Source organism: Halichoerus grypus, chromosome 6 (assembly GCF_964656455.1).
Source record: "Halichoerus grypus chromosome 6, mHalGry1.hap1.1, whole genome shotgun sequence".
Classification (NCBI taxonomy): Eukaryota; Metazoa; Chordata; class Mammalia; order Carnivora; family Phocidae; genus Halichoerus; species Halichoerus grypus.
Genome location: NC_135717.1, coordinates 107,604,382 through 107,629,264, shown reverse-complemented (window position 1 = coordinate 107,629,264; position 24,883 = coordinate 107,604,382). Strand labels below are relative to the sequence as shown.

Below are 24,883 nucleotides of genomic sequence, written 5' to 3'. Positions count from 1 at the left end.
CTAGCTTTTTTTCATTTTTAGTTTTAGCTTAAAATATTATCCTGGCCATTTATGTTTCCTATCAAAGAAAGCACAAAGCATCCCAATGCTACTCCACGGCTACTGACTGACATTATTTTTTATATATAACATACATACACATATATACATATATATAACATACATATATACATATATAACACACATACATATGCACATACATACATATACAACATACATACACATATATACATATACAACATACATACGTATATACATATATAACATACATACATATATACATATACAACATACATACATATATACATATATATAACATACATACATATATACATATATAACATACATACATATATACATATATAACATACACATATAACATACATACATATATACATATATTACATACATACATATATAACATACATATATAACATACATACATATATACATATATGACATACATGCATATATACATATATATAACATACATATATATATGTTTTCTGCAGAACACATACCAAAATTTGCAATTATTTTATTTTTTAAGACTAGAAATTAATTTCAAAGCTAGAAGTTAAGCTCAATAAGGGAAAGGACTGTATCTCTCCTTGTCACTGCTGTGAGCCCATGACCTGGTAGGGTAATTGGCGTATGAGAGGCACAAGATAAACAATGGTTGATTAATGATTTGATCAATTGATGGATTAATAAACAAAACATGTAAGTAATATGATATAAAATATAATGGAATATGGAGGCAAACATCTGTTCTAAGGTTACCTTTTACAAACATAGCATGTTTTCCCAACTCTGTGAAATTCTGGCTTAATTTAGACCATAAACCCACTGTGTAGCTGCCAGAGATTATGGAGAACAAATATCTGGCCTTTTAGAGGCCTCCACCAAGACTGGCAGACTAGCAAATATTCCAAACGTCAGAAGGGGAGTCAGATACTAAGCAGCCAAAGGCCTCCAGAGATACGCTCACAAGAGCCAAGGGTCTTCATACTGGCATTAATTGTGTACAAGGTCTAGGGAAGAACTCTAGTTAAGGAAAACAAGTGAATTTGTTCACCAGTGATTACTGAGCTCCTGTTGAGTACCTATTGAGAAACTACTTTGTGCCAAGCTTGCTGCCAAGTCCATAGAAGACAAAGAAGAATAAAAAGCAATCTCCACTTTCATGAAACTCAGAGTCTAATAGAAGAAACACACACATATACATATATAGTTCTCTGCAACCTTGAGACTTACATTCTTGAAAATTCTCTGACAAGATAATTTGTAGGCTAAAAATATAAGAATTTAAGAGACAATAGGAATGTGGGACAAAGTTCATAATGAAAACAAGAAAGTCTTATTAAATGTGAGATTTTTATACCATTAAGAACAGTCTCTCTGGGGCACCTGGATGGCTCAGTTGATTAAGTGTTCTCCTGGGGTCATGATCCCAGGGTCCTGAGATCCAGCCCTGTGTTGGGCTCCCTGCTCAGCAGGAAGTCTGCTTCTCCCTCTCCCTATGCCCCCCCCCACACTTGTGTTCCTGCACTTGCATGCTCTCTCTCTCTCTCTCTCTCAAATAAATAAACAAATAATCTTTAAAAAAGAACACTCAGTGTAAAAAAGATCATCCAAGGATTTCCTTTGACATTAAAATCTGAAATAATTTATCAAAGATCTTCTTTAAAGCTTTAAGTTGAACATATAAACCTATTCTAATTTGAAGTTCAGTAAATCTTAGGGGCCCTTGGTTGGCGCAGTTGGTTGAACGTCAGACTCTTGGTTTTGCTCAGGTTGTGATCTCAGGGTCATGAGATCAAGCTCCTCATAGGGCTCAGAGCTCAGCGCAGTCTGCTTGAGACTCTCTCCTTCTCCCTCTGCCCCTCCCTCCCCACCTCTCTCTCTAAAATAAATAAATAAATCTTTTTTTTTTTTAAAGATTTTATTTATTTCACAGAGAGAGACATCAAGAGAGGAAACACAAGCAGGGAGAGCGGGAGAGGGAGAAGCAGGCTTCCCGCGGAGCAGGGAGCCCGATGTGGGGCTCGATCCCAGGATGCTGGGATCTTGACCTGAGCTGAAGGCAGACGCTTAACGACTGAGCCACCCAGGTGCCCCTAAATAAATAAATCTTAAAAAAATAAAGTTCAGTAAATTTTAGCAGTTTCTGAAATATGTTTGCTAAGTCCCATGTAATATTTTTAAATATTTTAAACTATTTGTAAATATAAAATATTCCATTTCCTTCTTAAGATCTTTGATTATAGGACCTAAAAATTTTTCAGGTATAAAATTAGTTCTTATAAAATTAAATTAATCTTCTTAATAATGTGATTCTTAAGTTCTCTTAAATATTTCAATATATACACTTAATAAGGGTTTAATTTAAAACCAAAATTCTAAATCAATCACTAAATGATTAAATTAGAACTAAGTGCTTGATATATGTTGCTCTGAAAGACCATTTTTTTAAATACAAGGACATTTCAAATATACTCAGATTCCATAACATAGAAATGTTAATATGATGAATTCTGATTCTCTTCAACATTGCTGTACACTTGACTCTTGAACAATGCAGGGCTCAGGAGCGCCAACCTCACATGCAGTTGAATATCCAAGTATAACGTTGACTCCCCCAAAACCATACTAATAGCAAGAACAGGGAGAGAATACTTTTTACTGTGATAGGCCACTTACTGCTCACGTGGAGACGATTAGCATCACGGGGCATTTTAAGTGAATGTTCACAAAGCTTGAGCTCACTGAAATAGCAGCAGGAGGTGGTTATGAAATTAACAGCAGTACAGCATGCACTATGATTAATTTTATGCAGTTATGACTTTACTGCATCTTTATCTTTGTTTACATTTCCTCTTGACTGCCAATGGCATCATGCATGATCTGTGTGTGTATAAGTTTTGATCAATTAACTTTTTATAATAGATTTGTGTATATTGCATGATAGTAAATGATAAAATATACTGGTATCTACATATAGTTTATATATTCTTGACATACCTAATTTTTCTCAAAAGTTTTTGGTATTTTTTTTTTAAGATTTATGTATTTATTTGAGAGAGAGAGAGTGAGCGAGAGAGAAAGCAGAAGCCAGGGGGAGAGGCAGAGGGAGAAGCGGACTCCCTGCTGAGCAGGGAGCCAGACTCAGAGGCTGAATCCTAGGACCCTGGGATCATGAGCTGAGCTGAAGGCAGACACTTAACTGATTGAGCCACCCAGGCGCCCCTCAAAATTTTTTGGTATTTCTAAGCTACGCAGTTCATCTGAGAGTTTTTTCAAATTGACATAAGCCTCCAAAGAATTTTCCGGGACTCCAGGTCCTGGGATCAAACCCCACAGCGGGCTCCCTGTTCAGCAGAGAGTCTGCTTCTGCCTCTCCCTCTGCCTTTCCCCCTGCTTGTGCTCTCTGTTTCTCTCTCTCTCAAATGAATAAATAAAATCTTAAAAAAAAAAAAAAACATGTAAAAGTAGACCCACGCAGTTCAAACCTGTGTTGTCCAAGGGTCAACTGTACTTAGTTCTAAATCTTTTAATAGTTGAGTAATGCTTACTTGATGGAGATTATTATTGTCATCCTAACCAAATTTCAGCATAACTATCATTGCTTGGTTTCATGACCAGAGTTTCTGGCTTTTGGTGCTGACTGGCTTCTTGTTAGCGATGGAACAGGTTTAGCATTGTTTGTATTCCTACATCAGTGCAATTTACAGCTTATGTAAATCACGTCACCAGGTTCAATTTATGCGTATCTGATCCTTACGCCTACTCACGGAAATCTCATAAGCCCTATCCTGCTTATATCACATGATTCATAGTTTGTGCACTTAGTGTATGTACATGTCTTTTCTGGCTACTTTTGATCCAGAAGAAATCCTACATTTAAAATTTATAATTCCTCGTGCTCGCTTTGGCAGCACGTATAATAAAATTTGTAATTCCTATTTCTTAGGACACCTAACTCTTATGGATATTACAATAATAAGCAATTCCATGTTTAATGTTTTAATGGCTTAGTATTACTATTCAGTTACCACTTCTGAGTCAGTCAAGACTTTACTTGCACTGCTTGAAACCAAAAAATAAAAATTAAAAAAATATCCACAGATCAATGGTTTTTAAAAAATTGATGCTTTCAGTTTTTCTCATCTCTGAGGAATACAGGGCTGGGCAGAAAATAGCTGATATGGCAGCTTCATGATGCTCTCTTGAAATCCTCTCTTTCTGTCTGGCCCTCAACCTTCTCATCCTCATGGACAAAAGATTTTGCATGCTTAAAATAATAATAACATCTGCATATAAAATAGAAAAAATATTTTATGTCTTTCTGAAAAAAGATGTATAAATATTTAAGCTTTTAAAGACAGCTTTATTGAGGTATAGTTAACATTCAATAAAATGCATATATATAAAGTATACAATTTGGTAAGTTTTGACATATGTAGACAACTGAGAACCCATCACAACAATCAAGATAATAAACATAACCATCTGCCTCAAGTACTTCTTTGAGATCCTTTGAAATTTCTTCCTTCTATCCCCCTTCCCCCAATGCCATCCCAAGACAACCAATATCTGCTTTGTTTTATGAGAGATTAGTTTGCATTTTATTTTATATAAACTTTATATAACTTTATATGAATAAATTTATACAAATTCTACAGTGTGGACTGTTTTTGTCAGGTTTGTTTCACTCAGTGCGATTATTTTGAGATTCATCTATATTGTAATACAACTATAGCTCATTACTTTTTATTACTGATTAGTTTTCCATGTACACATATACCACAGTGTGTCTATTTATCTGTTGATGGACATTTGGGTTGTTTTAATTCTTTGTCCGCTGCAAATAAAACTTCTATGAACATTAACAAAGCATTGTATGGACATATACTTTTATCCATAGAAAATACGTAGGAGTAGAATGGTTGGATAGGTATATTTTTTTAACTTTTTAAAGAAAATGCCAGGCTATTTTCAAAAGTGGTTGTATCATTTTACATACTCACTAACAGATCAAAGTTCCAGTCCCACCACATTCTTGACAACACTTGATATGGTCAGTACATTAATTTTTAGCCTAGCCATTCTACTAGATATGTAGAATAGTCATTCTATTAGGTATGTAGAATTAACTCATCATGGGTTTTAATTTATATTTCCCTGATGGCTAATGAATGTTTAGCATTGTTTCAAAAGCATATTTACTATCCATATATAGTCTTTGGTTAAGTGTTTTTCTGATTATTACACCCATCTTCTAATTGAGTTTTTTGCTTTATTAATGGATTTCAAAAGTATTTTATTTATTCTGGGTATGAGCCTTCTATCAGATATAAAATTTGCAAATATTTCCACCGGTCCATAAGTTGTCTTTTTATTCCTAGCTTGCTCAGAAATTTTTCTTTATTCAGAAATGGACGTCGTATTTTTCAAATTTTTTTTTCTGCATCTGTTGAGATGACCATATGGATTTTTTAAAGTAAGTTTTTAATATAGTGAATTGTATTAATTGATTTTTGAATGGGAAACCAACTTTGCACTTGTCCTGATGTATTATTCTTTTAATATATTGTTGGATTTAATTTACTAAGTTTTGTGTAGAAATCTATGTACGTGAAGGTTTTGTAGTTTTCTTGTAATGCCTTTGGTTTGAGAATTAGTATAATGCTAATATATTCCCTCCTCTTCAATTTTCTAAAAGAGTTAGTGTGGGATCATATTATGTCTTCCTTAAATGTTTTGTAAACTTCATCAGTGAAGCCAACTGGACCTGGAATTTTCCACATGGAAAAGTTTTAAATTACGCATGCATGTTTCTTAGTGGATCTAAGGCTATTCAGATTATCTATTTCTTTTTGAGTAGTTCATCTATTTTAAGGAATATGTCCATTTCACAAAATTTTTGGCATGAAATGTTTATAATATTCCTTTTATTCTTTTATATTTGTGGAATGTACAGTGATGTCACCTTTCTCATTCTTAATACTGGTAATTTGTGTCGTCTATCTTTTTTTCTTGATCAGTCTAATGAGAAAATTATCACTTTTATGAATCTTCTTAGAGAACCAGCTTTAGTTTCATTGTTACTGTTTTTCATTTAACTGATTTTCACTCTGACTTTTATTATTTCCTTCCTTCTACTTCATTGATTTCCACTCTGACCTTTACTATTTCCTTCATTCCACTTAAGTTTCATTTGTTTTTTCTTTTCTTGTTTCTGAAGTTTGAAGCTGAGATCATTGATTTGAGATCTATTTTTCTTTCAGTTATGGGTGTTTAGTGCTCTGAATTTCTCTTGAGTGTGTCAGTGGGATCTCACAAATTTTAATTGGTTGTGTTAACATTTTCATTCAGTTCAAAATACTTTCTAATCTCCCTTGTGATTCTTAAACTCTGGTTTATTGAATTCTGGTTTATTTAGAAGTGTGCTATTTATTTTAAAATATTTGGGGACTCTCTAGTATTGATTCCAATTTAATTCCATGTGGTCAGAGAATATACTTTGGATGTCATGAGTCATTGAAAATGTGTTAACACTAGTTTTGAAGCCCAACATAATGATTTAACTTGAGTTATTGGTTTTTTATATATTTGAAAGGAATGTATATTCTGCTATTGTTGGTTGAAAATGTTCTTCAGGTGTCTATTGGGTTAATGTTGTTGATAGTGTTATTCAAATCTTTAATATGCTTATGATATACTATTTTCTGTATATGAGTTCTATCAGTTATTGACACAGGGATAGTAAATCTTTGACTGTAATTGTGGTTTTGTCTGTTTTTCTTTTATGTCTATCATGTATTTTCAAGCTCTGTTTTTAGATGCCTAAACTTTTAGGATTTGTAATCTTAACAGACTCTTATCATTATGAAATGATCTGTTATATTGTTTGCTCTAAAATTTTGTCTGTATTAATATAGCCACTCTAGCTTTTTTTTTTTAAAGATTTTATTTTATTTATTTATTCATGAGAGACAGAGAGAGAGAGAGAGAGAGAGGCAGAGGGAGAAGCAGGCTCCTCGCTGAGCAGGGAGCCCGATGCGGGACTCCATCCCAGGACCCTGGGATCATGACCTGAGCCGAAGGCAGACGCCCAACCATCTGAGCCACCCAGGCGCCCTCTAGCTTTCTTTTGACTGTGTTAGCATGCTGTATCTTTGCCCATCTTTTTATATCTAATATATAAAAAATAAATATCATAACCTTTAACGTATCGTTTACACTTAACGTTGGTTTCTTACAGGCAGCAAATAGTTGAGCTTTGTGTTTTATATCCAATCTGATCATTTTTGTCTTTTAATTGGTGCCCTTAAACTGTTTACCTTCAATATGACTATTGATATGGTTGGGTTTTTGGATTGAGTCTTTTTTTCACTTTATCTACTCTTTTGGCTAAATTACTATAATCTTTTTTGTATTATTTTGGTGATTGAAGTTTTATATATCTTTACATAATATTATGTCATTTCAATATAGTATGAGAACACTACAAGTGTATACTTAATTTTTTTTTTATTTGAGTATAGTTGACACACAACGTTACATTAGTTTCAAATATACGACATAGTGATTCAGCATCTCTATGCCTTACACTGTGCTCACCACAAGTGCAGCCACCATCTGATACATACTGTGCTATCACAACATCGTTAACTGTATTCCCTATGCCGTATCTTTTATCCCCATGATTGTTCATTTCATAACTGGAAATCTGCATTTCCCACTCCCTTTCACGCATTTTGCCCAATACCCCACCTCTACAAGTGTATACTTTCATTCCTCCTCCCCTAGCATTTGTACTATGGCAGTCATACATTATATATGTATGCAATCACAGAATTTTGCAAGGACCATAGACTCATACATAGAGGCTATGCTTCCAACTGTATCCAGGCTTCTACAGTGGAGACCCTCCGCTGCTGCTGGGTGAAAACACCACAGCTCCTGCTGCCAAGTTTGGACATGGCACACCCCCACTATGCCCGCTGCTGTATGTGTGCCCTCTACCAGTCTATGCCATCCTCACTAGGCTGGACATCCCCATTTGTGTTATTACTCTCTTCCAATTAAAGTCTTGTACAGATGTGTTTGATCGGCTAAGCCTGGGTCACATACCTGCTCCTAACTCCAAGCATTGCCGGGAAAGTGAGCTTCTGGCCTCTATTTTGGCAAAGTGAGACTCATAGTACAGGCAGTTTTCCAAACAGAGAGTGCCCCAATGTGTGAGGAGACCACAAAGTATGATAAATGTCTACTATAAGTTGAGAGATTTTTAAAAATGCAGGTGGTATTAACATAACAGAATAAAATTTAAAAATGCAAAAAAAAAGAACATAATGTTAAAAAGAAAAAATTTTAATACAACACAGGTTTTAAAAAATAAAAGACACAAAGCAATTTTGCTACATACCTAAAGTATAACAGAAACCTGAAGCATTATTTTTTAACGTCAATAGGGGCTTTAAAATTATGATTATATATATAGTTGATGGCTTTTCTCCCTATCATTCACACTGTGTCTCTCATCCATCAGTATGATAATTGAAAGCCGAGTCTACACTTAGCCTGTAGGTCTGTGAGAAATAGCTGTGATTACTCCAGGGCTCCTGCATGGAAATTTCATGGCAATATTACAAAACAAAGATCATACAGAAGAAATTGACTTTGCTTTTCTTGCCAGTGCACTATTACATTCTTATTTTCTTACCGAATCACTTCCTGATGAATATCTGTCATCATTAGCCAGTGGCAATAACATGTTTACTGAATTTTTCAGTATTCATCCAAACATCTCTTATAACAGTTCAATGATTCAGAGAAAATAATGAAATTATTTTAGCTCTTCAGCTCAGAAACATATTTGTTTTTGTATTGCAATCTAAGGAATACTTTTTCACACATGGAAATTTCCTCTTTTTCATTTCTTTCTTTCTTTCTTTCTTTTTTTAGGATTGGGAAGAGCTGCTATATAGTCAATCCCTTTCTTGTTCTCCATAGAGTTCAAAGTAATTTTTCAAGATGACAGACCATTGATTGATAAGTAGATTGACTTAGCATTGAGCTTTAAAATTGTCAAGATTTTCTTTTCAAAGATTTTCAAACTCTGTATCCTATTCTATGTTTGGGGATTTATGTAATTTTTCCTCTATTAGACATTTTTTCTTTAGAATAATATGCAAAACTACAGAATGACAAGCAGGGTGATCCCATGTCTGGTTAGTAGCTGGGTAAGATGTCTATTACAGAGGAGGTAGCGCACAGAAGTTGTGCTTTGCTATTTGTAACCTAGGGTTTCCCCCAAATTAATGATGAAACGGTGATCACTAATAGGCCAGATGGATGTAAAAATTAAGTAGATTATAAAACCCAAGCAAACCAAAATTATTTACTCTAATTTGATCAGTTGATATTTCATCTATAATTTTGGTACCAATTAGGAATAAGAATAATTCTATTGTAACAATTTTGTTTTTTATATTATAGCTTTGAGCTGGAGAAAATAAATACCATTTTATTTTTTAAAAAATATTAAATTTCAGTCCATTGATCTCTCTTCTCCTCTCCACTGAAGTTAACCATGATTTTGTCTCTTTTAATAGTTTGGTACATAATGATTCCTATGATCAGCTTTTTTATATATGGGCAGTAGGAAAATACTAGGAATGAGGACAGTGGAGAACATTGCAAAGGAAAGTGCTTTTCATAAAGTAAATGCTTAAGAAATGGTATATTTATTTCTATTAAAATCTATAGTCTATGCTATAGATTTCTTAAGAAAAAACATGATTTGTTAAAATCTGACACTGCTTGAGCTATGTATAGAGTTGGGGTCAGGTGGTATGTTACACAAATACTTTGTATTATCTCAAAGTGTTGTTATTTCATTCTATTATGTATAGATGTGGAAAGTGATGACTTATGGACCCAAGCCAAACAGATTCCATACGGACTGATATCACTCACTCATACACTCGTTCATTCATGCATTCATTCAATAAATATATATTGAACCCCTATATGTGCCAGCAATGTGCTAGACTCAGGGGGTATGGTGGTAAACATGGCAAGCACAGGCCCTGCTCTCATTTGCTAAAACACCCTTTATAAATTCTGAGCTGATTCATAGATAAAACTTCTCTAATTGCACTTAGGAAGACACATTTTGCAAGAGTCCCCAGTTTAAGAAAATCACAGGAAGAGAGTAGTGAATGCTCCTACTTTTACCGTAAAGGTTTTCTGTCCCACACTTACTGACTCAGCATGAAAATCAGATGAAAGTAATTTCAGCATTACTCAAGTGTCATTTAGTGTATTTGAGATATAAAAAATATCCCATGGTATACATTGCAGAAATTGTGAAAGAGAGTGTAGAAGGAAATTATCATAGTATTCTTTTGGAAACATTGAGATTGGCCACTCTTGCTGAAATATTTTTTTGCCTAAAGTTAGTTTAATGATCATATTTTACATGTTCAAGTACTACTGGCTGGGAAGACAAAAGCATCCTTCAAAGCAGTGGTTGTTAATGCTATGCAACTTACATGGACAATAAGTTACACAATTTGTATTACCCAATTAGAAGTTTTTGGTTCTGGGCACCTGGGTGGCTCAGTCTTTAAGCGTCTGCCTTCGGCTCAGGTCATGATCCCCGGGGTCCTGGGTTGGAGCCCCACATTGGGCTCCCCTCTCAGTGGGAAGCCGGCTTCTCCCTCTCCCTCTGCCCCCGCTTTTGTTCCCTCTCTTGCTGTCTCTCTCTGTCAAATAAATAAAATCTTTTAAAAAAAAAAAAAAGTTTTTGGTTCTCCCGAGTTAAGAGGATAGAATAGGAAATTGGAATTTATTAATTTAACTAAATAACTGCATAGATCAACTATAAAATATAATTTGGTTGTTTCAGATGGATATTTTGCTTAGATTTAACATGATAAATACACTTAACATGGCATAGCAGGTTACCATATTACCACGCTTACAACTTCAGACAGAGTCAGTATTACAAATGATTTTACAATTTGGATTCCAAATGCAAAACAAAACCTATTGAATTGTTTAAAACAAAGTATTTGTGTAACATACCACCTGACCCCAACTCTATACATAGCTCAAGCAGTGTCAGATTTTAATCTTCTTGTGATATGGTGAACTTCTCCATATCACAAGTTCACCATATCACAAGATAACACTTGAAGAGTATTTTCCACTACTAGCCAAAAGATTGAACCTTGATGAAGAACCAGCATCACACCAAATTAATCACTTCTGAATTAAAGAAGATGAGTTGTTGTTAATTTCATTAGTGATTCTACTTTGAAACAAATACTTCCCACATCTCTCATTTCAGATTACTGGATCCTGTTTAATTAAAGGGTTTCTTGAAATGGCAAGCCAAGTTGTTTTCTTTTAACTGTTACAATTTGTAGCTACACATTTGGGTCAATAAGAAATATTTTGACACTCTGCAAATAAAGTTGAGTGCTATTGGAATTTTTGTCTCTAGCAAAAATGTGGTACACTATGATTTGTATTGTTAGCTATTTTTATATATGGTCATGTGGGCCTTTTATTACCTGGAATATATTACATTTGAAGATAGGGACTAGGCACTACATTTTTCTGCATACATTGGAAAAATATGACAACTGAAAATGTTGGTGTCCTCTTACCACTTTGGGGGAAGCCAGTGGAGGGCCAAACTAATATGTACACTAAGAATAGTAGAGGGGAGAAAAGGATAGAATTTGGGACTTTGATACCATTTTTCAAAGGGTGTTTATACCATTCTTGGTGCTGCCCACCTATAACGTTCAAATTCATGCAGTAATACATTTCTGTAGTGTATAATAACATATTTTGAGTATGGATTTTCTGCCATTCAGAATTGAAACTATGTAAATACTGATACAATATTATTATCTCCCTTTTACAGAAGAGAAAATGGAAACTTAGAGAAATAAATAAGTTGCTCAAGTCACACAGTCAAATACGTAGCAGAGTAAAGATAGGAACTTGGGTCTTTCTGCCTACAGTATCTAGGCTTACTCCATTTCCCCCCCTTCCCTGCCCTATTATTCATTTAATAGAACTCTTTCCCCATCCTTCTTATTAATACCATGTTCTTCTTTCCTACTATCCTTTTTTTGCTTGCCTTTTTTTTCTCAGAGGAAGAAGTGTTCCTTCTCCCTATGGCTAGATTAGCCTCTCCCCTGATGATCTTGCTGTTATTCTCCTGTCTTCTTTGGGACTTTGCTCTATCAATCATTCAGGCTCTTGAATTGTGAATTTCTTCTTTTCACTTTAGCATTATGAGTAAACTCAAGTCATGCCTGACACCCGCACACTTACCCTTGATTCTGATAACTCTTTAAGCTCTTCCCTCCTTTATTACATCTACCAAGAGACTTCTAGAAAACACAGCTACGTTTGCTATTTTCCTCTTAATTGAAATTGCTCTCTTTAAAGTCTCTGAGTGGGGTGGGGGTGGCTGGCGGTGCCTGGGTGGTTCAGCAGGTGAAGCATCTGCCTTTCGGCTCAGGTCATGATCTCAGGGTTCTGGGATGGAGTCTTGCTCGGTGGGAAATCTGCTTCTCCCTCTCCCTCTGTCCTTTCCCCTGCTCCTTCTCTCTCTCTCACTCTCTCTCTCTCAAATGAATAAATAAAATCTTTAAAAAAGTCTCTGAGTGGGGAGAGGCATTGCAACCTTTCTCACCCAAAAGAGGAGGAGGTATTACGTTGTGTTACAGGCTCTGTTCCTGGTTGGGTCGTGGTTATTAGTGGACAGGATCGATGTGTGTTAAAATATCATCCGTGACTCATGCTTTCTTTTGTGTTTCCTGTTCCCTGTCTCCCTGTAGTAAGCAGATCTAGATAGGGCATTAGTCTAGTGGGGCATGCTGATCGTCTTTTTTCTTACCCTGTATTCTTCCCTCCCTCATCCCATCTTTCCTACTCCTTAGAGCAAGTTAAAGAAAGGCAAGATTTTGGGGGGACCTCCTAAGCACCTATTGTTATATTTCAAAACTATGCCAAGAGACCCACACTTTATCTTTGTACCTATTAACAATATAGTATGTTTATTCTGGTGCTGCAATTGTCTATTACATGTACAGAAAGGAAGAATGGTCAATATGGCAGGATTCTGGCATTACTGGGTTTCTGAACATAAGACCATCAAAACAACATTCTGATTCTCAGCAGGCACCTTTCACCCCCCAGCTTTATTGTGGCACGATTGATAAATAAAAACTATATATGTTTAAGGTGTACCATGTGATGTTTTGATATGCATATACATTGTGAAATAATGACCACAACGAAGCTAATTAGCATATAGTATATTCATCACCTAACAGGTTTTTGTGTGTGTGTGTGTGTGTGAAAACACTTAAGATATACTCTATTAGCAAATTTAAAGTATACAACATATTAACTATTAACTATAGTCATGATAGTATACATTAGGCCTTCACTGTTGACTTTATCATAGTAATATTCAATGATTTCATATGAATTTTTATTTTCTTTGATGTCTATGCAATATGTTTGATTCTCTTAGCTAGTCACTTATTCTTGAAATGCTTTACTTGGTTTTTATGCCATGTCATTGTACTAGCTACGTAGAGTAACTCAAATCTGTTTTGGTCCAGTATTTCTTTACTTGTATCCTGGCAGATTTCACAACCTCAGCCATATGATTTACCTCCACTCATAGCTCAAGTTGCGGGCAGTGCTAGGCCCTAACTGGTCAGCAAGCGATCTCTCAGCCATGGTAATTGGGTCAAGGATGGGCACATAATTGACAGATCTAATTGGATACTATACAATAAGTTTTCGAGGACTTCAGAGAAAGAAACCTTTTTTATGACCCTTAGACATGGATGGATATAGAGTTTAGAGCTTGCTGTAGCCATGTGGCCACCATGTGGAATTTGAAAATGGAGTTTGAAAATGGAATTTGAAAGTGGAGAGATGGAGCAAAGTCTCTTCATGGTGACATCCTGGAGTTTGAGTCCTACATCGAGCTACTTTTCAGAGACAGGAACCAGTAAAGTCTCCCCCCCCCCCCCATGATTTTGGCTTAAACCAGTTTGGGTTTTTTTTCTCCTTTGCAATCTAAATAATGCAAAAACAAAACAACCTCTGCATTTTATTGTGTACATATAAATGCATACATATAAATTCATAGGGAAATTTCTAGAAAGATACACATCAAAGTGGTAGGAGTGGTTATCTCTGAGGAAAGGGGGTTATTATGGCAGGAGAGATAATTAGGAAGAGATTTATGTGTTTTTTCTTAGACTGCTTCACAACAAGGATCAGTCACTCATAAAATTAAAAATAAAGATTCAATAAACACAAAGACAACACTCTGCTACTACCCCCACTACTCCCTCCCAACAACAACAACTTCTGTTGAATTAGTAACCAATATATTTGTCTGATATTCAGGATCTAGAGCGGTGTAACTAAAACCTCTTCTTCCTCTCTTTTCTTTTTTTAAAGAATTTATTTCTTTATTTGACAGAGAGAGAGAGAGAGCAAGCACAAGCGGGAGCAGGGAACAGAGGGAGAGGGAGAAGCAGACCCCCTGCTGAGCAGGGAGCCCAACATGGGGCCCGATCCCAGGACCCTGGGATCATGACTTGAGCCGAAGGCAGGTGCTTACCTGACTGAGCCACCCAAGTGCCCCTTCTTTCCCTCTTCTATGGCAAGTCCTTAGTGTTCCTGGAGGTTTGTAAAGCAAATGTACTTAAAACAGGGGCTTTAGAACTTACCTTGCAAACTAATCATGATGCTTATAATTATTATTTACTCTGTAATGACAACCAATTCTATCTCAAAATATGTTTTCATGCTCACTCTAGTCAATGAGTAGTTGCTACACCATTTATCTGCTCTGCAAATAATAATAATAACAAAAAAACCAAGGCACAAACTAATTTAGAGCTTTGTTCCAAGTTGCACAGTAAAACAGCAATAGTGATGGGACTCATGTCTTTTGATTCTCAGCTGATGAGCTTTCCATCTCACCACAATCTGCAGCTGGGGCAGGATTCAGGGAACTCCAGTTAGGACTCCGCTGTGGTGTAAAATGAAGCTGGCTCCTTCCAACACTGAGGAGAACTCTGCTTAACTCTCTGATGCCTTTTTTTTCATGTCATATTTCTTTTGAGATATAACCTGACCTTAGATATATAAATGCCCCGATGATACAGAACAGAACCATTTTAAGTAGTTTAGTGTTCTGTGACACAAAATCTGAATTTCCAGCAAAGAACTCTCAGGGGGCACTCACTACACCTGCTTGGAGTAAAAGGCAGTTTGTTACAGATCAGCAAGAGGAACTGTTAACAGGATTAGCTGATTCTCATCTGGTGAGGCGGTCTCTTTAAAAGTGGTGAGCCGATTCACCACCAGGGGGCGCAGGTTTTCTATAGTAAGTGCGGAAAAAGATGCGCTCTCACCTGAATCTTTCCCGAAGTCTGAATATTAAAGAGTTCATTGCTCCGGAGCTAAAAGCTCTCTGTTTAATTGATCCCTGGGAATGATGATAGAGCCTTGCTTTAAAGCCACACAATCAGTTTAAACAGTTAAACCCTCTGAGCTCATTCATTCATTTTTCCTGGTTGCTGGAAAAGAAAGTGCTATATTATGGAGATAGTCATGACAGATAATCCAAATGAAAGCAATTTTGACAAATTCTAATAAAATTTTTTTGTTGAAACAGGGATGACAAAATCCTTTAAAAGGAAAATAGTTTAGACTGCATGAAAAATAGGCCTCAGGCTAAGAATCTTTTGCTCAAATAAAGGAAATAAGAGCCCTGGAATTGTAAGAATAGAATTATATGCTGCTTTAACTCATGCCCTCAGCCTGAAGAACGAAAGCAAATTAGAGAGACAAGGTAATCTTTCTCTTCTGAAGTGGAACTGTATAAAATGATTTACAAATGACTTAAAGTGGAGGGGATTCAACAACAGGCAATTAATTCAACAGTTTAAAAAAATCGGTCGCAAACAATGCCATCTTTGCTTTGTTTCAAGCAAATAAGGCACATCCTTTTTTTGGTGAGCATGTTGGGGGAGGGAGGTGGAGGTTGCCTATTAAATCACAGATCGGATTCTAGGGGTTTAATTTCTACCCGTGGGAAGCACCTGGTTATACACGAGTGGAAAGCATACATGTAAATTTTCTTTTACATATCAGGGATTCGTGCAGGATTTTGGGATTCGCCTGGGGAGATACTTTATCTTTGTCCTCAAAGAATTAAGATGTACCATAGCTTTACAATAAGCATGAACTGAAGAGGGACTAGCAATGAGGGGAGACTGCTTATAGAGATGGGAGAACACAGCTCTGAATGAGAACAAACTCATTTATGTCACAGTATTATAAAAGAAAGAAGGCTTGCTATGTACCATACCAAGATATATTTTCCTAGGCCCTTTCCAGCTTTGGCCATCCCCAGGTTGTTAGAAGACCTATCAGGATGTTTTAAGGGGTTCTCTCCCTAGCCTCCCACACCTATTAACTTGGCATTCCCACACTGGCCTGCTCCCCAGCTGCAGCCCCCAGGCCAGGGTTAATTCCTTACGGATGCCTGTACCCTAAATAAAGAAGCCTCGGTCAGAGGTCGCCCCAGACCAGGAGGGTGGGGTTTAGAGGTCTCGGGCGGCCCGCGCCTGGCCCCACCCAGGGAGGGGGCGGAGCGTCTCGCGGCCCTGCCCCGCAGGCCCGGGGCGCACGTGACCCGCGGCCCCGCCTCCCGCCCGCTCCGCAGCGCCAGCTCGGCAGGCGCGGGGCGTGAGTCTCGACTGAGACCCGCCAGGCTCCAACTCCGCAGCGCCGGAGCTCGGCGGGCAGCAACTTTCTCCCCGGAGCGGCCGCGGCGGCGGCTGCTGCCGTGGCAGCCGGAGTGGGAGCCGGGAGGAGGAAGGCGGCGGCCGTAGCTCCTGCCCGCTCGGGCTGTCCAGCCCTCGGAGACCGCCGGCCCGCCGAACCTCGCCGCCCCCCCGGGAAGTCCCGGGCCCCTGCCCTATGTCCCGCAAGGCGAGCGAGAATGTGGAGTACACGCTGCGGAGCCTGAGCAGCCTCATGGGCGAGCGGCGCAGGAAGCAGCAAGAGCCGGACGCGGGGAGCGCGGCCGGGGAGCGCAGCCTCCTGGCGGCCGCCGAGTCGAGCGCCAGCCTGCAGAGCGCGGGCGGCGGCGGCGTCGGGGACCTGGAGCGCGCGGCGCGGCGGCAGTTCCAGCAGGACGAGACCCCCGCCTTCGTGTACGTGGTGGCCGTCTTCTCCGCGCTGGGCGGCTTCCTGTTCGGCTATGACACCGGCGTGGTGTCGGGGGCCATGCTGCTGCTCAAGCGGCAGCTCAGCCTGGACGCGCTGTGGCAGGAGCTGCTCGTGTCCAGCACGGTGGGGGCGGCCGCCGTCTCAGCGCTGGCCGGCGGGGCCCTCAACGGCGTCTTCGGCCGCCGCGCCGCCATCCTGCTGGCCAGTGCCCTCTTCACAGCCGGTTCCGCGGTGCTGGCCGCGGCCAACAACAAGGAGACGCTGCTCGCCGGCCGCCTGGTCGTAGGGCTTGGCATCGGTGAGTTCGTGCTCTGCGAAGGGCGCCCCTGACCCTGGTCGCTGCATTCCTTTTGCCCCTCTGGGGTCCCCGTCGGGGCTTGCTGGCCCGGAGAACACTCACCTTGTCTGGTCCCGAGAGCCCATCTGTTTGTTACTCCGGGCTCTAAGGCTCCCGCGGAGGGTGGAGGTGGTGGTGTTCTCTCTGGGCTCCCTGGAGCCCACGTGGAATCTTCGATCGCCCACGGACAAGTGAATCCGCGCGATTGTTGCATGTCCTAGCACTTCTAGGAACCCGAGTCATTACCTTGATCCAGCCCTACCTGATGCTCCTCTAGACCTTATGAGGGGAGGGTCTCTTTACTGTATTGTTCTCTATTTTTTACTGCTAACCCCTTTCCTTTCTAGGATTCCAAAGTCCGAACCCCATCAGTCTTAAATTCCCAGTAAGATAATTTTTAAAGTTAATCAAGTGATCCTGGACTGTATTCTTTGCTACCGGTACTCTCTTTCTCTGGTCATTTATCTTTAGGTGGAGTATTATTTTTCCTCTCCTTTTGCCTTTAAAATTGTATTGTCTCTTTCATATTTTTCGCAAATGAAGTCCTGTTTTTCTAACTTTTTTCCTTTAAATCCATATCCACCCATTCTCCTTTTTCGTTTTGCCCCTCTTGCTTTCCTGTTGGGAACCAAATTATCTATTAAAGGTCATGTTCACTTATTAAATTCATTTAGGAGCCACTTCCCCTGTGGATAAATGCCCAGCAAGATAGATGTTTGCAATTACTTCAAAAATGAAAGGATTAAGGTTCCCCGGGCATTGATTTTTCACCCTGGTTGCTGAGCAGGGGAGGTACAATGGCAAGTTCTTGGCAGACGGAAGCTATTTGGAATGTGCTCGGTATTATTAGAAAGCACTTCTGAGGGAACGTAGGGGGTTGAAACATAAATCTCACTAGTAATTTTTCTAAGACATGCTGCTGATGCTTTTTAAATGTTTCATTTTATAAGTCAGTTTGTTTCCTTTAGAGTGCTGTTGAAGTAGTTTCCCCCCCCCCATGGCTGGGGCTTGATGAAAACTCTTTAAACCTGGGACTCGTTAGGTTTGTCCATTCACCACTTGACATCTTGTTTTTCACCCCCTTCCTTGTAGTCTCTAAGGGGAAGCAAGCCCCATTTATACAATTCTATGTTTAGGAACCATGAGCCTGAACTCCAGCTCACTGCAATTTATATCCAAAATCTGTCATTGCTGACTTTCCTTTTGTTTCTTGGACTGTTAATTAGTGAAGCAGGGCAAGGCTCTCAGTAAAATATTAAGTTGGCACATTAAAGTCCAAAATGACCAAAAAGTACAGCTGAAATGAAGCCTCTTTGTAGAGGAAATACCTGTCCCTTCAGGACCCTTCGATAAATAACTTGTGGTTAAAGTCAAATGATCAGGATTCTTTTCTCCATATTCTCTGCTTGGGGCGCCTGAACTATGTTGATTGTTTCTTCTGACCTAGAAATAACATCATTTTAGGCGGCAAGATTTGTTCAGTAAGAGTGAATCTTGTGATTTTGAAATTGAATAGTATTTTGCATGGTGAATGAATAATGTTTTGCAGCTTTGAATGAAGCTTCCTAGAGTTTAGGTGTGGCAAGTATTGGTTATTTGGATACTCTGTTTACTCTTTATCTGCTGGGAAAATTGAGCCCCTGTTGTGGGTAAGGTCTCCTCCTAGATGTTGTGAGCAGCAGAATGGTGAGGAGGATTTAACCCAGTAAGAGTAGCAGGGTGGGAATAAAGCCAGGTAGAACTTGCTAGGCTCCATGAGAAGGTCTCTCAGGGAGAGAGGGCTGATGCTTTCAAAAAGGGTACAGTTATCCTAACAGAGGGAAGCTGGAAGCTCTTCCTCATAGAAATGGTATGTTCATACGTGAGTAGTGTTTTAACAGAGGTGAAGAAAGAACCTTCTAAGCCAGGGGATGCTTGGGGGAATAAGGTGGATGTAACAAAGAGGATGAAGCAGGAGGTAAGATGGGAAAGGTTGATGTGCGGAACTGCAGACCCCTGTGTATCCCACAGCCTCCTTCTGTGGCACCTGGGCTGCTTGTCTGTGCATCCCAGTTGAGACATGGTCCTGATTTAGTCCTGGTGTGACCCATCTCCTCAGAAAGAAGCTCTTAGAATAGATGCCCTGATACAAAGTATCCTAAAAGTCTTCTTTACTTATAAAATGAGGAATGCTAAAGTCATAAGCAGGCTTTGAAATAGACCACATTTCGAATTAGGATTATGCAAAGCATGCAGTTGTACATGTAAAATCCTTAAAACTCACAAAGATTACTAACCTCCCAAAGGAGAAGTCACAGTTATTTTTAGTTACAAGGAAATGGGTCCTTAGCAGGAATTTTTTGGGGGAGTTCGGGAGGACGCTAAATCCGTTTTTCTTGCTTAAGTACACTAAATCTGGGTGAATTTCATGCTACTTTTTTTTGGAGTAAATTTTATGGGAAGTGGGAAGGGTTTTTGTTTTTGATCCTTTTGATACTTAGTAAATGTTGATGAATAACAAAATGTGGCTTTTGCTATTTTTTTTTTTTTTTTCCAGGCAAGTTTGCAGTGGTAATTTCTTTCACAGATTTACCTGTGGTAAATATAAAGCCCATGGGGACAGGGCTTTTTGTTCATTTTGTTTACTGATGTGTATTCACAGCCTATAGGAGGCCCTTACTGATTGGAATAGTGAGCAGAAACATTAAAAAAAATAATTCCACTTCTCTGGGTACCACTTTAAGATAGGACTATTCTTTAAAAAAGTGTTATTATCAAAATATTTGAAAGGCCATCTAAGGGTTTTATTTTCTAATACTTTAATGCAATCATTCATTTATATATTCAACAAATGCTAATTAAGCTTCCATTATTGATTCTGTCAGTTTTGGGTAGGCAGGAATTAGATAAAAATCCCACCCTGGAGGTGTTCATTCTCTAATAGAAAAGGACCATCAACAAACAATTAAAATACAATAGAAGTTTCTCTAAGAGCCAGAAGAGTAGGCAGTTGATTCTTTTGGGGGGGAAAAGTAAATAGAACACATGGGAGGTTTTACAGAAACATATTTAAAATGGAGTTTGAAGAGTGGGTAGGAGTTCAGCAGATGTAGAGGTAGCTGGGAAAAGAGCTAATATTTAGTGCTTTAGTTTCTACTAGGCCTCCTGCATTAGTTTCCATATATTTCATTTAATTTTTCTAACTCTGAAGTAGATGGGAAACATCTACTTCAGATCCCCTTTTGCTGGATGTAGAAACAGTCTATAGCAGTTAAATGACAAGGTCACTGGTACAAAGTCAGGATTAAAAAAGCAAAGACTCGGAGTCTTTTGCTTATATTACTCTCCTGGGCATTTAAGGTAGCATTAACAGCAAGTGTAAAGGCATAAAAAAATCAAAGCAGTATTTGAAGCATAGTGGAAGGTGGTGATGGGGGCTCATGAAAGTAGAATGATGTTTGGCGGGGGGCGGTGGGGGGGCTATGCTGAATAGGGATTATTTGGCAATGCCTATACAGGGACAGTCGTGGGAGGTTTTTAGCTATAAATGATGTGATCAGATTAAGCATCCTTTGTATCTGGTCTTTTTTCTCCCCGCCCTTTTGCTTTTAAACTCTTATTTTCTTCCCCAAACCTTCTTGCCTCTTTGAATTTTGTAGTGTTAGAAATTCTTTGTGGAGATGGTTACTGCAGGGTGGGTAAAAGCATAGCAAGTGGCCATGAATTACTGGAGTAGGAAGAGTCTGTGGGGCCTTCAACAGAAACCTTTGAAATAGATAAAGATAACCAAGCAGTACAGTGTAGTTGTTAGTCTGTATTAAAAGAGTCCGATGGTGAAAGAAGCATCAGAAATTGGGTATTAGTGTTTGAGTTAGTTTAAGGATTCAGTTTTCTTTTTACAACAAAATCAGCTGACTGAGTGCCTGTTTGATTAGGGCATTACTTTAGGCTTTTGTTTTCACCAGAGGTTCCTTTGGTTCATTTTGCTCTTGTCTTGAATTGAGTCCTGGGACCAGACTGTCTCATTTAGTCGTTTCTCCACAGTGTTGGCATTTACTCTACTGCTCATTATAAGCAGTGATTTAGCGCCTGTGTAGCAAATATCAAGAAGTGTCTAAATTCAGATATTCACCAGTATTCAAAACCTTTACTGAGAATTGACATATTAATTTATACAGCACTGGGTTTGTTAAATTAATCTTAGGTCTGCATCAGTTTTTCCTGTCTCAATACTCCCTCTACTGGAACACAATTTTTGGCTGCATATTGCAGCTTGTGATCAGTCTGCTATAACCCGTAGAGTAATATTTCTAAAAATATAACTTTTTTTTCAAATAGCATTTTGAATTCTTTGATGCAAAGCAAATGTAAAATCTTGTTTGATCAGAAACTCATTCAGTACTGAGATTAATGTCAATAAAGAATTTAGGTAAGCAGGGCTAGTCAGAATCAACCAGATTTTTAAAATATCAGCTGATGTGATTTCATTTTTGTTTTTTGCCATCAAGGTTGTTTTTCCTACTCCCTGCCACCCTCCACCTCCCACTTTTTCTTTCAGTTTCATCTTTTAAAGCAGGATTTCTTTGTTGGATTTACCAGCATGAAACTGACATGTAAAGTAAAACTTTATTTCACTTCCTCTGTTTCCTTGTCTCAAACAGGGTGTATGTATGTGCCACGCCCCCTCCACTTTTCTGTCTGGTGGCATTGACATTGCAGAGTTGCACTGAGGATTATGACCTAATTATGTTTGCCTAGTAGTGTTGCAACACCGTCCTCCAGTGAGTTGTCAGTAGGATGACAGAGAAGTCTGTTAACATGAGTTCTATGAAGTTGTTCACGTGACTTCAGTAGAAGACATTTCTTTTTCATCCATCCATATTTCTTTCAATTTTTTAAGCTCAAAGTCAGAACCCAGGCTAAGTTGACTGCCTTGGCACTGATGTTTTTGGCTTTAACACATCTGCTGACATAGAACCTGCTGGTAGGTCTCAAATAGCAAGCAGCCTTTGCCTTCTTACTGAAAAGCCCAGGAGGCTATTTTCCTTACCTTTTTCTGATCAAATCTGGTTCCTTTATGCATCCTTTTTGTCTACAACTCTTCTTATTCCTCTTAACTTTCTTTTTCTTTTGACCTTCGGAGTAAGTTGTAGCAACACTTCTGTGGAGAAAACTTCCGTTGTCAGGAGGAAAATCTGTACTCACCAGAAACCCAAAAACGTCTTTCCCACATTTAAAATTTAATTTCCCTGGATGTAGAGACAAAAATAGCCAAGTTTTATAGATACTTCTCAGCTTTAGCTGGGAGTACTGCATGCTTTACACTTAAGGCTTTATTGGGACCACTGTTCGGAGTGGTGTGGTCTGGAGTATGTGTCAGAAGCCACATGGCAGGAATTTCATGTCACAGTGCTACAGCAGTGTCCCGCGGGGGGGGGGGGGGGGGGCACCAGTGTGTGGTGGCACCAGCGTTCTTCTTTACCTGATCTCATCATCTCTGTCCTGCCCTGGGGGGAGTCTCAGCAGTCACTCTGCAGGGCAGAATGTGAATGGGCAGTCGATTTAGCTGCCAGTGCGCTGGAAACAGTACCTAACGCTTGTTCCGTGCCAGGCACTCTGCCCAACACTTTGCATATATCCACGTAATCTTCATAATAATCCAGTGGGACCATATGATTTTTTTTTTCTTTTTACGATGAAGATGTTTAGGCAGAAAGAGAGGAAGTAATTTTTTCATGGTCACAGAGCTCCTGAGTGGTGGTGCCTGAGTTGGCTCCCAAGAGGTCTGGGTTTGTCACTGCTCGGTGACACTGTTGCTTCTCTCTGAAACTAGCATAATAATTTTCCATGATATTAGGTGGATGTTACTTTTAAAATCTAAACTTTTAAAATGAGTTCTTCAAGAGTACAGCCATGGCGTATCAAGGAGTGGCAATGAGGAAAGCAAAGTTGGTTAGGACGTTTCTTTCCCGTACTAAGGACATGTGACCAGGGATGCCTGTAATCAGGACTGTCATGTTGCACAATCCAGGGGCTCCGTATTCACTATAGAGGGGCTGCAGTGAAAATAGGCCCTGGGAGTTGGACCACATGGAAATACTGCCTGTGGTACAGCAACTAAGATTTTAAAAATGGCTTTTCTGCTTTTCCCTTTAAGCTTATGATCTCTTTTTGGAATGGGCTTTTCCATAACATTCTCTCTACCCCTCGTCCCACAGCCATTTGCTGAGTGATGACTTTGTTGAGTGCTAGAGAGACTAAGATAAAAATAGTCCCTGTTTTTAAAAGACTTAAGTCTACTGGGAAAGACAAACATGAGAACATAGTGATGTGTTGTTAATCCTACGAAAGAAGTATCTGTAGGATGTTGGGCACCTGGGTGGCTCAGTCAGTTAAGCATCTGCCTTCGGCTCAGGTCATGATCCCAGGGTCCTGGGATCGAGCCCCACATCGGGCTCCCTGCTCAGCGGGAAGCCTGCTTCTCCCTCTCCCTCTGCCTGTCATTCCACCTGCTTGTGCTCATGCTCTTTCTGTCAAATAAATAAATAAAATCTTAAAAAAATAAAAGTATCTGTAGGATGTTTACTCATCCTTCTAGGTCCAGCTTTATCATGAAAGCTTTCTTAGTTGGCCTCTGCTAAACATTAATACTTTTCTCTGAGCCATGTTTATGGTATTTAACTGCATTACTCCTTGCAATATGCCTTTTGGCCGTGGCTCTTTTCTGCTGGTAGACCAGAAACTCCTGGTGTTAACTAATAAGGTGTTAATAGTGTTTATGTCCTCTAACTGCACTCAGTACCAGACTTTCTATATATTAAGCTCTTAAATGTGTATACTAAAGAATGTAGATAAAGAATATATGTGGGAGCGCCTGGGTGGCTCAGTCCGTTAAGCTTCCGACTCTTGGTTTCAGCTCAGGTCATCATCTCATGGGTTGTGGATCAAGCCCCATGTAGGGCTCTGTGAACAGCAGGGAGTCTGCTTGAGGATTCTTTCCCTCTGCTGCTCCCCCACTTGCTCTCTCTCGCTCTCTCATATAAATAAATAAATCTTAAAAAAAATATGTAGACTGAATATGTAAAGCCAAAGAATGCATAAATATAATTCTCAACAGGATGTTGCTATAGTTGAACACTTAGAAACCTCAGGTACACATTTAATTGCTGCATTGTTAATTCAGAAAGTGGAGTAGCACGGTGAAGCGTAAGGCCTCTGGTCCACACTGCCTGGGCTTACACCCTGGCTGGCCCCTTA

At 39.0% G+C, this 24,883-nt stretch overlaps 1 protein-coding gene across 1 annotated transcript in view; it reads left to right on the top strand.

Annotated features, from left to right (window-relative positions):
- The first annotated feature begins 16,786 nt into the window (after positions 1-16,786).
- The window catches only part of SLC2A13 (solute carrier family 2 member 13), a 362,649-nt gene continuing 354,552 nt past the window's right edge, over positions 16,787-24,883 (top strand). Inside the window, exon 1 of the mRNA XM_078075885.1 lies at positions 16,787-17,608. Coding sequence (XP_077932011.1) covers positions 17,059-17,608 — 550 coding nt within the window. The 5' untranslated portion in view covers positions 16,787-17,058. The remainder of the gene's footprint in view (positions 17,609-24,883) is intronic.